The following is a 12,500-nucleotide window of genomic DNA, read 5'->3' as shown; positions in this document are numbered from 1 at the left end:
TGCAACACTGCACGGACTCATCAATCACTATAGAGGGATCCTTGGCATTTGGACTGATCAACATTTGGGATCAATAAGCGAATTCATTTACATTGACTGCAGTTGAAACACGACAGAGAGGATCACACTATATGCAACAGTCTGGCAGAATCAATTGATTGAATACTTTATTTAGAAAGACGTGGTAACAGTACATGGAAGTACACATCACAATACGAGGTCCTCTAAACTGGATCGCTCATAAAAGCACTTGGCTTATTTAAAATGAGATCCCCGTGCACTCAAATCATGATGACATTTAAGACATACAAATATACACTACTATGCAGAACGTCATACAATGCTGTCAATAAGCGCTGAAGATTTGACAGTGTAGACTGTACAGTGTAGACTGTATCACGAAACGATACGATACGATATTGGGCTCACAACTTCGATACGATTTCGATACGATACGATACGCACTTTTTTATTATAAAAATATATGGGGGAGAAAAAAAGCAAATGCAAACAAATAATTCTGTTTTTGCATTATTCAGACATGCAAACTTGTAGCTTTTCAGCTACAATAGCCGTTTTGAATCCAAATAGGGCAATAGTGTGACACCTGACCCGAAAAAAAACAACATGTTGTCACCCTTTTCACCTCGGGGCTGTTTGCATGCCTGATTATTATTATTGTAAAAAAAAAATATTCAAAACGATATTTGTTTTTCTCCAAAACGATACATATCGTCACGAAAACGTATCGCGATATATCGCGGGACGATATATCGGCACACCCCTAGTAGACTGGGGTTCCAATCAAGGACCCCCAGTTTGATATCGTCTCTATCGGGTGGAAACTTCATACGTTCAAAACTGTTATTATTCAGGATTCAAATTCAAAAGTATCAACAGTAGCAGATCTGCTACTTTTGATACTTTTGTGTGATGGTGCAGTATGATCAAGTAGGGCATTAATTTACGGGAAAAAAAGGAAAGTAATATAGCAATCATTGCTATAGAGTGTTTTGTTCAGTAACAGGAGTCTCCCTGTCGCTCTTTAGTAAACAGAAAAGACATTTTCCGGTGTGTTGCCAATTTCAGCCCAGCAAGAAAGAGTACCCATTTATCACGTTTTATAGTGTTCAAGTTCCAATGTTGTCTGCTCATTTCTCCATGTCATCACTTACGATTTCACTTGTTTAATCAATCTGTGTCCTGTGTCTCCCCCCTGATTGGACACATTTGGTATCCCGACCTGAAATTGCATTTACTAAAGAGCAGGAGAGACAGGGAGACTCCTGTTGCTAAACAAACACTCTATAGCAATGATTACTATCAGAATAAAGAGCTACTTAACACAGATTTTAAACAAAAGAATGATCACTTAACCTGCCTTTAACCCATTAAGACCTGAGGAAGCATCTGTGTCACATTTTGATTTGAGCTATAAAGCATTATTTTACACTTTGGCTATTAAAAATTAGCAGATATACAAGCTCATAGCGCTATGAGCTTGTAGATCTGCTATTTCTGAAAAAAATAGAAAATGTGTGGAAATCTTTGAATATATATTCTTGAGAGAACATTTTTAACTCAAATCTTTGCTTCTGGGGGCCCCTGGAACATAATATTTTGAGATGGGGGTCCACGGCCAAATTCATATCATTTTGGGGTCCTTGACATGAAAAAGTTTGAGCACCACTGATATAGAAACATACGTTTTTCAGAAAACTGTTGGGATTTAGAAGACATTAGTAAGTATCGAAATCATAACAAAGACCATTTCTAAATAAGTCGTTGCTTTCATTCACTGTCTCTGGCTGCGTGTTGTAAATATGTGATGACGCAACATCATTGTGAAGTGCAGTAATAACATTGTTACATTTAAAGGTCAACGCTGTTGCCAAATCTTTATATGATAACATGTATATAAATATTTAAGCCATCATGTCCCTCTGTCAGCCTCTATGTTATCGTGCTGGTGTGTTTCCCTGCAGAAAGATGCATCCCTCTGGCTCCATTTTGTGTTCTTTCCACTGTTTATGTTGATGTTCATCAGAGGGACTGTGTGTGTGCGTGTGCGTGTGCGTGTGTGTGTGTGTGTGTGTGTGTGTGTGTGCGTGTGCGTGTGTGTGTGTGTGTGTGTGTGTGTGTGTGTGTGTGTGTGTGTGTGTGTGTTAGGGCATTAACAGAATAATCGAATATTTGAATATTCGACTATTCAAACCACTATTCGACCACTGTACATCAAAGTCAATTATTCTATTAAAAAAAAATGTTTCAGTGGCTTTTCTACAGCAGACACGCAGCTGTGAGCTCTGGTGTGACGTCAACTCGCATTCCTTGAGTCGAGTCGTCAATGCCATTAAAAAAAATATATATATATATATATTTTTTAATAATCAAATCGATTAATCGAATACTTATAGGTCGAATAATTCGAATGCTAAAAATCACTATTCGTGAAAGCCCACTGTGTGTGTGTATGTGTGTGTGCGTGTGCGTGTGCGTGTGCGTGTGCGTGTGTGTGTGTGTGTGTGTGTGTGTGTGTGTGTGTGCGTGCGTGTGCGTGTGTGTGTTTGATGACTTTCCCTGTTTGTACACACAGACCAGAAATCTTGCGTATAGTCAAGCCAGTCAAGTCTGAGAAAAGTGTTCATGCGTGTGCGTTCTCAGCTCACGTCAGAAGGGGGTTCACCAGGGATATACAAGTTGGGAACCACAGACACCCACAAGGATCTAGAATTCTCTCTGTGCGTCAAAACCAACCAGAGAGAAGATCAAAGTATCCGCACACACTCGTAGCTCCAGTGCCAATATCTGTGTTTATTGGATGGACGAGAGAGAATGAAACTAATGGTTTTCGGGGCAGGCATTGCTGCCCGTCATCGGTGCACCTGCAGCAGCCGGGACCTCGTTAAGGGAGAGGCGTGTGCGTCACACTCTGAACTCTGTCAAACAAACCTGACACAAAAACTGCACTTAGGCCTACATTGATTGCCAAGAACGAGTTAACTCGTTTTTACTCGTTTTTAAAATCCATCACTTGATTGCCAAGATCGAGTTAACTCGTTTTTAAGAAAAATCTTATTTTATTTTTATTGATTTTTATTTTTATTTTTTTAATTTGACCCAAAGACCAAGGAGATAATGATTTTTCGAAGATCTAGACTCCTATCCACTTCCTTGTTAACTTAAAACTTAAAAATTCTGTATCTCAGCTCCTGAGTACTTTTTTTTTTCAATGTAAAAACCCTGGCATGAAACTGCAAAAAATCTGAAATAATTCTGGCAGTCATAAGCCCTTTGTATCGTCTCTGACGGGTGGAAACCTCATATGTCCAAAACTGTTACTGTTCACGGTTCAAAATTCAGAAGCATCAGAAGTAGCAGATCTGCTACTTTTGATGCTTTTTGTGTGAAGCTGTAGTATGATCAAGTAGGGCGTTAATTTATGGGAAAAAAATCACAAAAGGTTAGAATATGGAGTTAAGAGGTTTCTTCTCGACAGCAACGATGTACAGAATGTGCGTTCCCTCACGCTCCTCCTCGTGTGAATCACTCCAGCGTCACGTTAACTGTCACACACAGTCTGAGTCAATTATTCAACAGCACATCAAAACAACTCTGGATTCCCACGCTCACCATTAGTCACTATAGCTGTCGCTATAGACAAACTATCGCTTGTCTGCAGTGATGGACAGAGTTGAGTCAAACTGTCTACTGTATATCGTTGCTGTCGGGCAGAAACCTCTTATCGCCATATTCTAACAGTTTGTGTTTTATCGTAAATTAACGCCCTACTTGATCAAACTAAACAGGTGAATGTTGCTCTGTCAAATTTGTGCTTGAGTTAAAGTACTGGAGTACTTCAAAAGTACATGCTTTTAAAACATAATATAATTATAAAATAATTGGTCCGCACTCCTGCTCATTAGAAGATGGTACTATTTATGTCTACTCGGTCTGTGTCTCTGAGGAGGGCTGTGGACAGTTCAGAAACCCGCCTACCAGTGACATCATCGATAGGGAATCCAAGCTAATAGAAACTGTAGGCTTGCTATTGCTGAAAAGTTAGCATGCTATAATGGAAGCCATTGTTCACGCATTAACAAGTCTTGTGTGAAAAGACAAAAAGCTGCCTAGCGAGTGCACTGAGTGATTAGAAAAGAATGGTACCATATTATCATGAGCATTACTGAGGACCAATTATATGAAGATAGGTTGAAAATGGGTGAAGTTCAGTACACAAGTAAATGTACTTTGTTAGTGTCCACCACAGGTTACCATAGACACCGTCTGATAGACAGACAGATAGAGGAGAGAGGAGGAGGACAAGACAGACAGATAGAGGAGAGAGGAGGAGGACAAGACAGATAGTTGCACAAGCCCAGAGAGAAATGAGAACATTCATTATTTACACAGTCTCTGTCTTGTAATAATCTGATCTTTATTTCATCATGCATACCAGAGACTGACTGTTTAAAGTGGCATGATAGGGCTTAATGCAGTGGATTCTGTGCCAGACCTTTATGAGAGAAGATTGATGTTTTAATGTTATACTGATTTTTACTCCTTGAAATGCAAACGTGAATCCTGCATAAAAAAGAGTTTCACCTTACTTTTACCTGCAATTATGTTGTGAATTATGCTGCTTTATTTGCATCCTTTAGCTCTTATCTCCTCCCTTTCTGTGCTTGTGTTTTTTATTATCAGGAAATTAGGCGTAACAATTGATCCAGGAATGTAAGTTCATTCTGCTGTTGCATTTGCTGTGCCAGGTCTAAAGTGATAGGCAAATGTTGTCCTAATAGGCCTGTACATTACACTAGGCTGTTGTTTGCTGGGTGAATCCTACCTAAAAGTGACACATCCAAGCAAAATGTTCACATTTTCAAATCAGCTTCCACACCTCTGCAGTGTTAATATTTAAACTGTTTAGCCATCCCATTCTAGGCTGATTGACAATAAGGCTTACTTGTTCCGTGACAGACCAGTTACCTTAAGTGTTATACTGCCCTCTTGTGTTGGGAAGGAAACATTTTTCACATTTAAGATGTATTCAAAGAAATCCAGTGTTGTTAAACCAGGTAACATAATAGGCTAATAGCCTGCAGTAGGACATCTGAAAATCCAATCCATGATGATGATGAATACAGACATATTTCAGTTTGGTTGTACAAGTGAACGCCTAGATAGGAATGATTTCTTGCAATGTTTGAAAGTCTTCAGAAATAAAGAAAGACACATTTACATGTACAGTTAGATTTAGAGTGCTAGAGCAGTCCAATGTAATCTGTAAGAAACATCATAATTCATACTGATGTTTTTTTTTTTTAAAGGACATTTAAACTTTTGGTAAACTTTGAATTAACACTGAGGATTTTACTTGTTGAAAACAGACAGGATCAACTGCCTTCAAGAAAAATACACTGTTACACGTTACTTCATGTATGTACACCCAGAAAACATTTGTTTTCCATTCACAAGTATTAAGTTGTTAAGTAATTTGGTACAGTAGATGATAGATTTATGTATTTATTTGATTTTACACTGGTCACAAAGTGGGTTTTTTTCTCAGTAAACTACGGATCATGTTGTACAGACAGATCCAAGCCGAGCAGCTTCTGTTCCCAGCACTATGTAGCTATTTGTATCATTCAGTCTCATGAAAGCAACTAAAAACACGTGAATGATAACTGGTGGTCAGTTATCGGCCATGAATGCCCAGAAGGGAAGTGAAAGTCACTTATACAACACAAACACAGCAGTATGTACAGCAGCTGGTATATGTAAACACAATAGGCCTACATGACTCTCTTAACATTTCTTAAAAATTAGAGCCTCTTACTCTGATAACAGTGACAAATTGCAAATCAATGCTAATGTTAGCTTTTTTTCTCAGGAAAATGAACAGTTTGTGAAATAGACAGACTGTAGGGCTGCAACTATCAAAATCTTTGACTTTTTACTATTTTGTTTGCCAATCATTTTTACCCCATTTGTCTCCCCAATTTAGCCGTTAAGCCATTTAATTCCTCCCCTCACACATTTCTGTGTTGTCACTGCTATTGTATCCTACTGACGCACCTGCCAGTGAGGAGCCTCCACCGGGAGGACGTAGAGCCTTTGTCCTACTCCTCCCACTGACAGGTGCCTCCCCCCCAGCCCATAGGAATACATGCAGTGGCAAATATCACCCTCCTCCCCGCCCGGCTTCCCTCCCCCGAAAACGGGCGGACATCCGTGGTGGTGCGCTGGGACTTTACAAGTGATCCACCTGAGCGCCTCAATATTATTTTCTTAGCTAATTCTATCGATTATTTTGGGGGGGATAATTGTTTTTATAATGGTTTGGACGGATTTGACCATGCATCAGACAGTTAAACCACTTAAACCTTACATTGACCGGAGTCCCTCAGGTCTCTATCCACCTGTTTCCTAGGCTTTTCACTGTGTTCCACTTCCTGTCTTTTGATCCAATGAAATCCAATGAAACCGGTCAGATGACTAATGATATCCAATGAAATCCGACAGGAAGTGGAAAACACACAGCCAAGAAACAGGTGAATAGTGACTTTTCTGTTTTCTATTATTGTGGGGAAAGCTTTCGCCGAAAGTAGTCGATCAAGCTTGCTGATCTGCTATTTTCTGCGAAAGCTTTTGTAGTATCGATTCAAACATGAGAACATGGTATAACTACGATATTCCATCTTAATTGGTAAACACTTGAAGGTTTGTGTTTAGGACTGTACTGTAAGCCAGGTAGTCTGCAGGATGAGAAAGCAGGGGAAGCAAACCCCCTAGATTTGAATACAAGATGCATGTCTCTGCTATTGATGTGTTGATCAGTCAACACTTTAAGGTCCTGGTCTTTGTCCTGGAGCAGAAGCTCCCAGCTTTAGGTGTGAACTAAAAACAAGTCACCGAGCCAAGTCTTTTGTTAGTTAGCAGGCTGATTTCAATACTATTGTCTTTATGTAAGGATGGTGGCCGAAATGAAAAAAGTCTGTTGTCTCCCTCTGTCCCCAGGAAGTGTGGTAAAGGCGAAGTCATGCAGACTCAAATTGAATTCTTGTAATTATTCTTGTTTCACAGAAAAAGCTTATTTTGTAGTAAGTAACACAAGTATGAACAAATGTGGTTGGAAAAAAAACAGTTAGTTCCATGTAACTTTTCTTCTTGAATCTAAGGAAAAGATTCAGTCCTGAAGTAACTGCTGTTTTTGTTGACTCATTGGATTTCTAACTACTGTTTGCAATCATGAAAGTATAAAGTGTGTGGGCTTATTCTAAAGCTTAAGAGATGTTGAACAAGAAATACTAAACCAGCCTTTGTAATAGTAAAGTTTGATAAATAGAAACAAGACAAATTGATACACTGTAAAGACATGTAAATGTGTTTCAACAAGATGTTGGCGGGGGGCTCGGCCACGACCCTCCAGTATTCATGTTTATGTATGTGGGATAGGCCCTCTGGGATTAGGGGCTGGGCTTAGCTACCTGACCCCTCCCCTTGTGAGCAGAAGGTAGACAGTGTATAAATGATGTGTTTGTATGTGATGACTGGGCGCTGCTTATCAGACCCCATGGCAGTTAGCCAGTCGGGCGGAAATAAAATATGCTTGACTTGAAACCTTGGACCGGACCTCTCTCCTAGAACCTTTTCCCGGGAAGCTGTTTATAGCCACTCTTGTACCACAAAATAAACTTCACTTTCCCCACAACACGGATGTTTAAGTGGTTAACACTTATGTTTGTATGTTGCTTGACACATGTGAGGAAACAGAGTGGACACACGCACATATGCACACACAGGCACACACACACACACACACACACACACACACACACACACACACACGCACACACACACACACACACACACACACACACACACACACACACACACACACACACACACACACACACACACACGCACACACGCATGCACAGACAGACTGGAGAGTATGTATTTTAAAGGGAAATATTATTTGTCTCTGTCTGTGTTTGTATGTATCAGTTGAAATAATATTTTATTCATTCAATAATAAGTTCTGTATTGTAGATTTACAGTATGAAGAACAAAGCAGGCTTATCATGCGAGCCAAAACCTGATTTGTGATTCATTTTCATCATTTACATTTGTATTAACAAAGGAGCACTTCACCCATTTCCCCCAATTATCTTCATATAATTGTTCATCGCTAACGCTCATAAAAGATGCCACCATTTCTATACTATCTCAGCAGAGGGCTGTGGACAGTTCAGAAATCTGCCCACCGATGACATCATCGATGGGGATTCCAAGCTAATAGAAACTACAGCCTTTATCTTCCTGGAAAGTTAGCATGCTGTCATAGAAGCTATGGCTCTTGCATCAATTTAATAATAAAAAAGGCAGGCAGGTGTCTGAACTGTCCACAAGCCACCAATGAGACACCGAGTGTGTAGGCAGAAAGTGAGGACCAATTATATGAAGATAAGTGTTCCTTCAAGTATTTTAAAGTCAGTTTTACTTCCATACCTCACAGTAATCACTTAGAGTGAGAAAGCAATATCCTTACCCAGGAGTTGTTCATCATAATGAATGATTGTGTGCGTGTGTGCGTGCGTGCGTGCGTGGCGTGCGTGCGTGTGTGCGTGCGTGCGTGCGTGCGTGCGCTCTTGTATAACTATACCGCTATGTTCAGCTATTTTCAATGCCATCCTAAAATGGTGATGTCCACAGAAGTATATTAGGCTACTACAAACCTGTGTGTGCGTGTGTGTGTGTGTGTGTGTGTGTGTGTGTGTGTGCGTGCGTGCGTGCGTGCGTGCGTGCGTGCGTGCGTGCGTGCGTGCGTGTGTGTATGCGCGAGTGTGTGATTGTGTGAACAGTAGCCTAGCCTACGATATGAGGAAGGAGGGAGGGAGATGCAGTCTCGGAAAAAGTAATTCAAAATTCACTTCAAGTTTTCAAATAATTGTAGTGGAGTAAAAAGAATAGTTGCCTCTGAGATGAAGTGGAGCAGAAGTACAAGTATTGAAACATGGGAAAAAAGTAACAGTTTTTACGTACAAGTTTACTGCCCTACAGTGACGATATACTGTGTGCAAAAGGTGTGTCAAAGACTGTGTGATAAGGGGACCGTAATAAAAGAGCGCTGTCCACATTGTATGATAAACTCCAAAGTCTAATTTCTGCGTAAGTGCAACTAGGCTTGGGAATGTCACAGTGACAGAAGCAAGTTAACGCTCCAGAAACAAACGTCTGAACTTTAGAGCCTTGTCAAACCTTTGAGATTGGACCAATCACGAAAAACTGCAAACAATACTCCAGTAAAGTAAAACAAATACCTCAAAATTGTACTGAAGTACAGTACTTGAGTAAATATACTTAGTTACTTTCCACCACTGGGGAGAGGTTTGGTCGTCATGTGCAGTGCCTCAGGGTGGGATTCGTGGAAGTGTTGGAGAGTCTCTCAGCAGACCCCCTCATGCCCGGTCACATGCTGCTGGGAGCCGGACACGCGGTGCGGCTAATCCCGCTGCAGGAATGAACACAACGCAACGCACTGGAGCAAAGGAATGAGCATCATGAGGATCAGCGTGCAGCGGCCGCTGGGCCTCCTCTGTTCCACCCAGGAGGAGAGGAGGGGAGGGGGATGCCTTAACTCTGAGCGAGCATCAAAACTATCATTTATGTAGTCATTTTTTAACATTGACTTTTTGATATTTATGTTATATTAGCATTGAAATATGAGTGTTTTTTTGCAAGTTATTTGGGGACCCACTTGCAATGTCCTCACGGCCAGTGGTGTAAAGTAACTATGTACATTTACTCAAACAGCCTACTGTACTTAAGTACAATCTTGAGGCATTTTTTACTTTACTGGAGTGTTTCCAGTTTTCAGTACTTTTACTTCTACTCCACTGCATCTCAGAAGCAAATAGTGTACTTTTACTCAACACATTAGTTACTTTGTAGATTTTGATTATTATTACAAAACACGCATTGACCACTTCAGCCCTATATACATTTCGGCCATTTGAAAATAGCCAATCTACAAGCTCACAATCGCGACGTATTGTGAGCTTGCAGATCTGCTATTTTGAGTAGATTTTTCATACATCCTAATATACATTAGAGAGTTGCGTGCATGCGTGGCTGTCTGCGTCTCCAAGCTGTTGGTGTGTCTGGGTCTCCAACAAGTTAGGTTTCGCGAGCTACAGGCTTGCCTGTGCCTGTGTGGGTGGAGCTACAGGTTTTCCAGCGGCCCGAACCTCTAGTTTTATACATTTGAAAACTTGTGAAACGGGACATTCTGCACAATGAGTACTTTTCTACTCATGGTTCTTTAAGTATATTTTGATGCCAATACTTTTGCACTTTTACTCAAGTAAATTTTGAACGTCGAACTTGTACTTGTAACAGAGTATTTCTACAAAAGGGTATTGATACTTTTAGTACAAAGTACTACTTCCATCACTGCTCACTGTCTACCAGTGGGCCTCACCCCACAGGTTGAGAACCACTGCTACAAAATGACAGAGTTTACATGGAGGGGGGGGGGGGAAATAAGCATTTCACCCACTTTTGTACACCTTTAACCCTGTAAGACCCAGCGATGCTTTTTAGCAGCAATTATATTTCATAAAGAAAGGAGTTTAAATAATTTATTTTTCTGTTATTTTTTCATTTTTTCACCTCTAAATCCTCATTGGGTCCTATTGTTTAGTCTTACAATGCCATTGGCCAGGATATTTGCATATAAATACCCCCCACAGAGCCAGGAATCATCACAACTTGAAAAGAATCTGGGTCTTACAGGGTTAAAGCTGTGATGTGAGAATAAAGTTGATACTGATTGTGGCTCATCTGTTTTCTCATAATGAATCTTTCCTGCCTGATTTAATCTCCACGGCCCAAGGTTTATTAAATTAAATTGGACTGTTAATCATTGATGTACTGTATATAAATTGCTAATCATACATTGTTTATTGATTTTTATTTCACACAGCATTTTTTTTTGATAACAGGAAATAAAACCAACCTTTTGCACAGAGCATATCATCACTGTCAGGCCGAAATCTCCATATACAGTATCAACGTGTTAATTTTTTTTGTTTTTTTTCAGTACTACAGTTTTTACGTACACGTTTTCTGCCCTACAGCAACGATATACAGTGTGCAAAAGGTGTGGCATTAACAGTGTGTCAAAGACTGTGTGATAAGGGGACCGTAATAAAAGAGCGCTGTCCACGTTGTATGATAAACTCCAAAGTCTCATTTCTGCGTAAGTGCAACTAGACTTGGGAATGTCACAGTGACAGAAGCAAGATAACGCACCAGAAACAAACGTCTGAACTTTAGAGCCTTGTCAAACCTTTGAGATTGGACCAACCACGGAAAACTGCAAACAAGCAGCGCACGTTGGGAGCAGTACAACAGCAAAGAGGAACAGAACAAAACTACTATAGGACCCAGGATCTACTATCGTCTGAGAACATGTCTGAAAGCCTTCAACAGCACAGCGAGCAGCGAGCCGTTCTTTGTGACATGTGCACAGAGGAGGACAGGAAACCGGCACGGAAGACCTGCATGAAGTGTGAAATCTCCATGTGTGTCCAACACCTACAGGCCCACCTGACCACCCCTGTTTTACTACAAACCCACCCTCTGACTGAGCCCCTGGCCCTGGGGGAAGCCGGGTTAGCTGGAGCCACCAAATGTCCCCAACATGGCAAGGTGCTGGAGTACTACTGCCTGGACGATCTGACCTGTGTGTGTGTCTCCTGTGCCATTGAAGACCAGCACCGTCTGCACAACATGAAGACCATCTCAACAGCTCACAAAGAGCTTATGAAGAAGCTTGGTGCCGAGCAGCAGGCCTTAGCCACGACGGCGGTTAAGGGTGAGAGTCTGGAGAAGTGGGAAAAAGGGGAACGGAGGAAGTTGGCCCAGTCCAGCGTGCGTCTCGTAGAGGCTGTGTCCAAAATGCGAGACCTCGCCTTGTCCAGTGTCCAGAGTTCCGTTTCCGCCCGTATGGTGTCCATCAAAACCAGCGAGAGCAGCATTCAGGCGGCTCAGAGCGAGAAGGATACCTTCCGTTTCTTGCGGATGTTTTCTGGGGTGCATCAGGACGTGGAGAAGGCCAAAGCTGTGGACCTGAGGAAGGGATTGGAGCCAGGGAGCGACCGTGACAAGCTGCTTCAGGAGTTGAGGCAGGATGGAGATGAGATGGTACAGAAAGCAGTCCAGTTGTGGGGCTCTCTCTTGATTCTGGTCGATCCAGAGAACCATCAGGAAGACTTTTCTACCAGCGAAGAGGTGACCTTTGACCCAAAGTCACTGAGAAAAGGCATGTCACTGTCCAGCGACCACAGGAAAGTCTTCAACAGCAGGTTAATATCCGAACCTGCCCACACCCTTCTGATCCAGAGTGATAAATCCAATACCAACTGGATGATTAGACTTCCTGAAGACTGTGACTGGACCATTGGTGTGTGCGACAAAATATCTGCCAAGAA

General features: G+C 41.4%; 1 protein-coding gene across 1 annotated transcript in view; it reads left to right on the top strand.

Moving 5' to 3' along the window:
• The first annotated feature begins 11,453 nt into the window (after positions 1-11,453).
• Positions 11,454-12,500, top strand: part of LOC308086080 (uncharacterized protein) — a 499,718-nt gene continuing 498,671 nt past the window's right edge. The window contains exon 1 of the mRNA XM_080429449.1: positions 11,454-12,500. This exon is cut by the window's right edge and continues 628 nt beyond it. Within this exon, the coding sequence (XP_080285575.1) occupies positions 11,479-12,500 (1,022 nt within the window). The 5' untranslated portion in view covers positions 11,454-11,478.

Source organism: Gymnoscopelus braueri (assembly GCF_963280865.1).
Source record: "Gymnoscopelus braueri genome assembly, chromosome: 5".
NCBI lineage: Eukaryota > Metazoa > Chordata > Actinopteri > Myctophiformes > Myctophidae > Gymnoscopelus > Gymnoscopelus braueri.
Note: the sequence above shows the minus strand (reverse complement) of the source record. Positions and strands in the feature narration are given on the sequence as shown.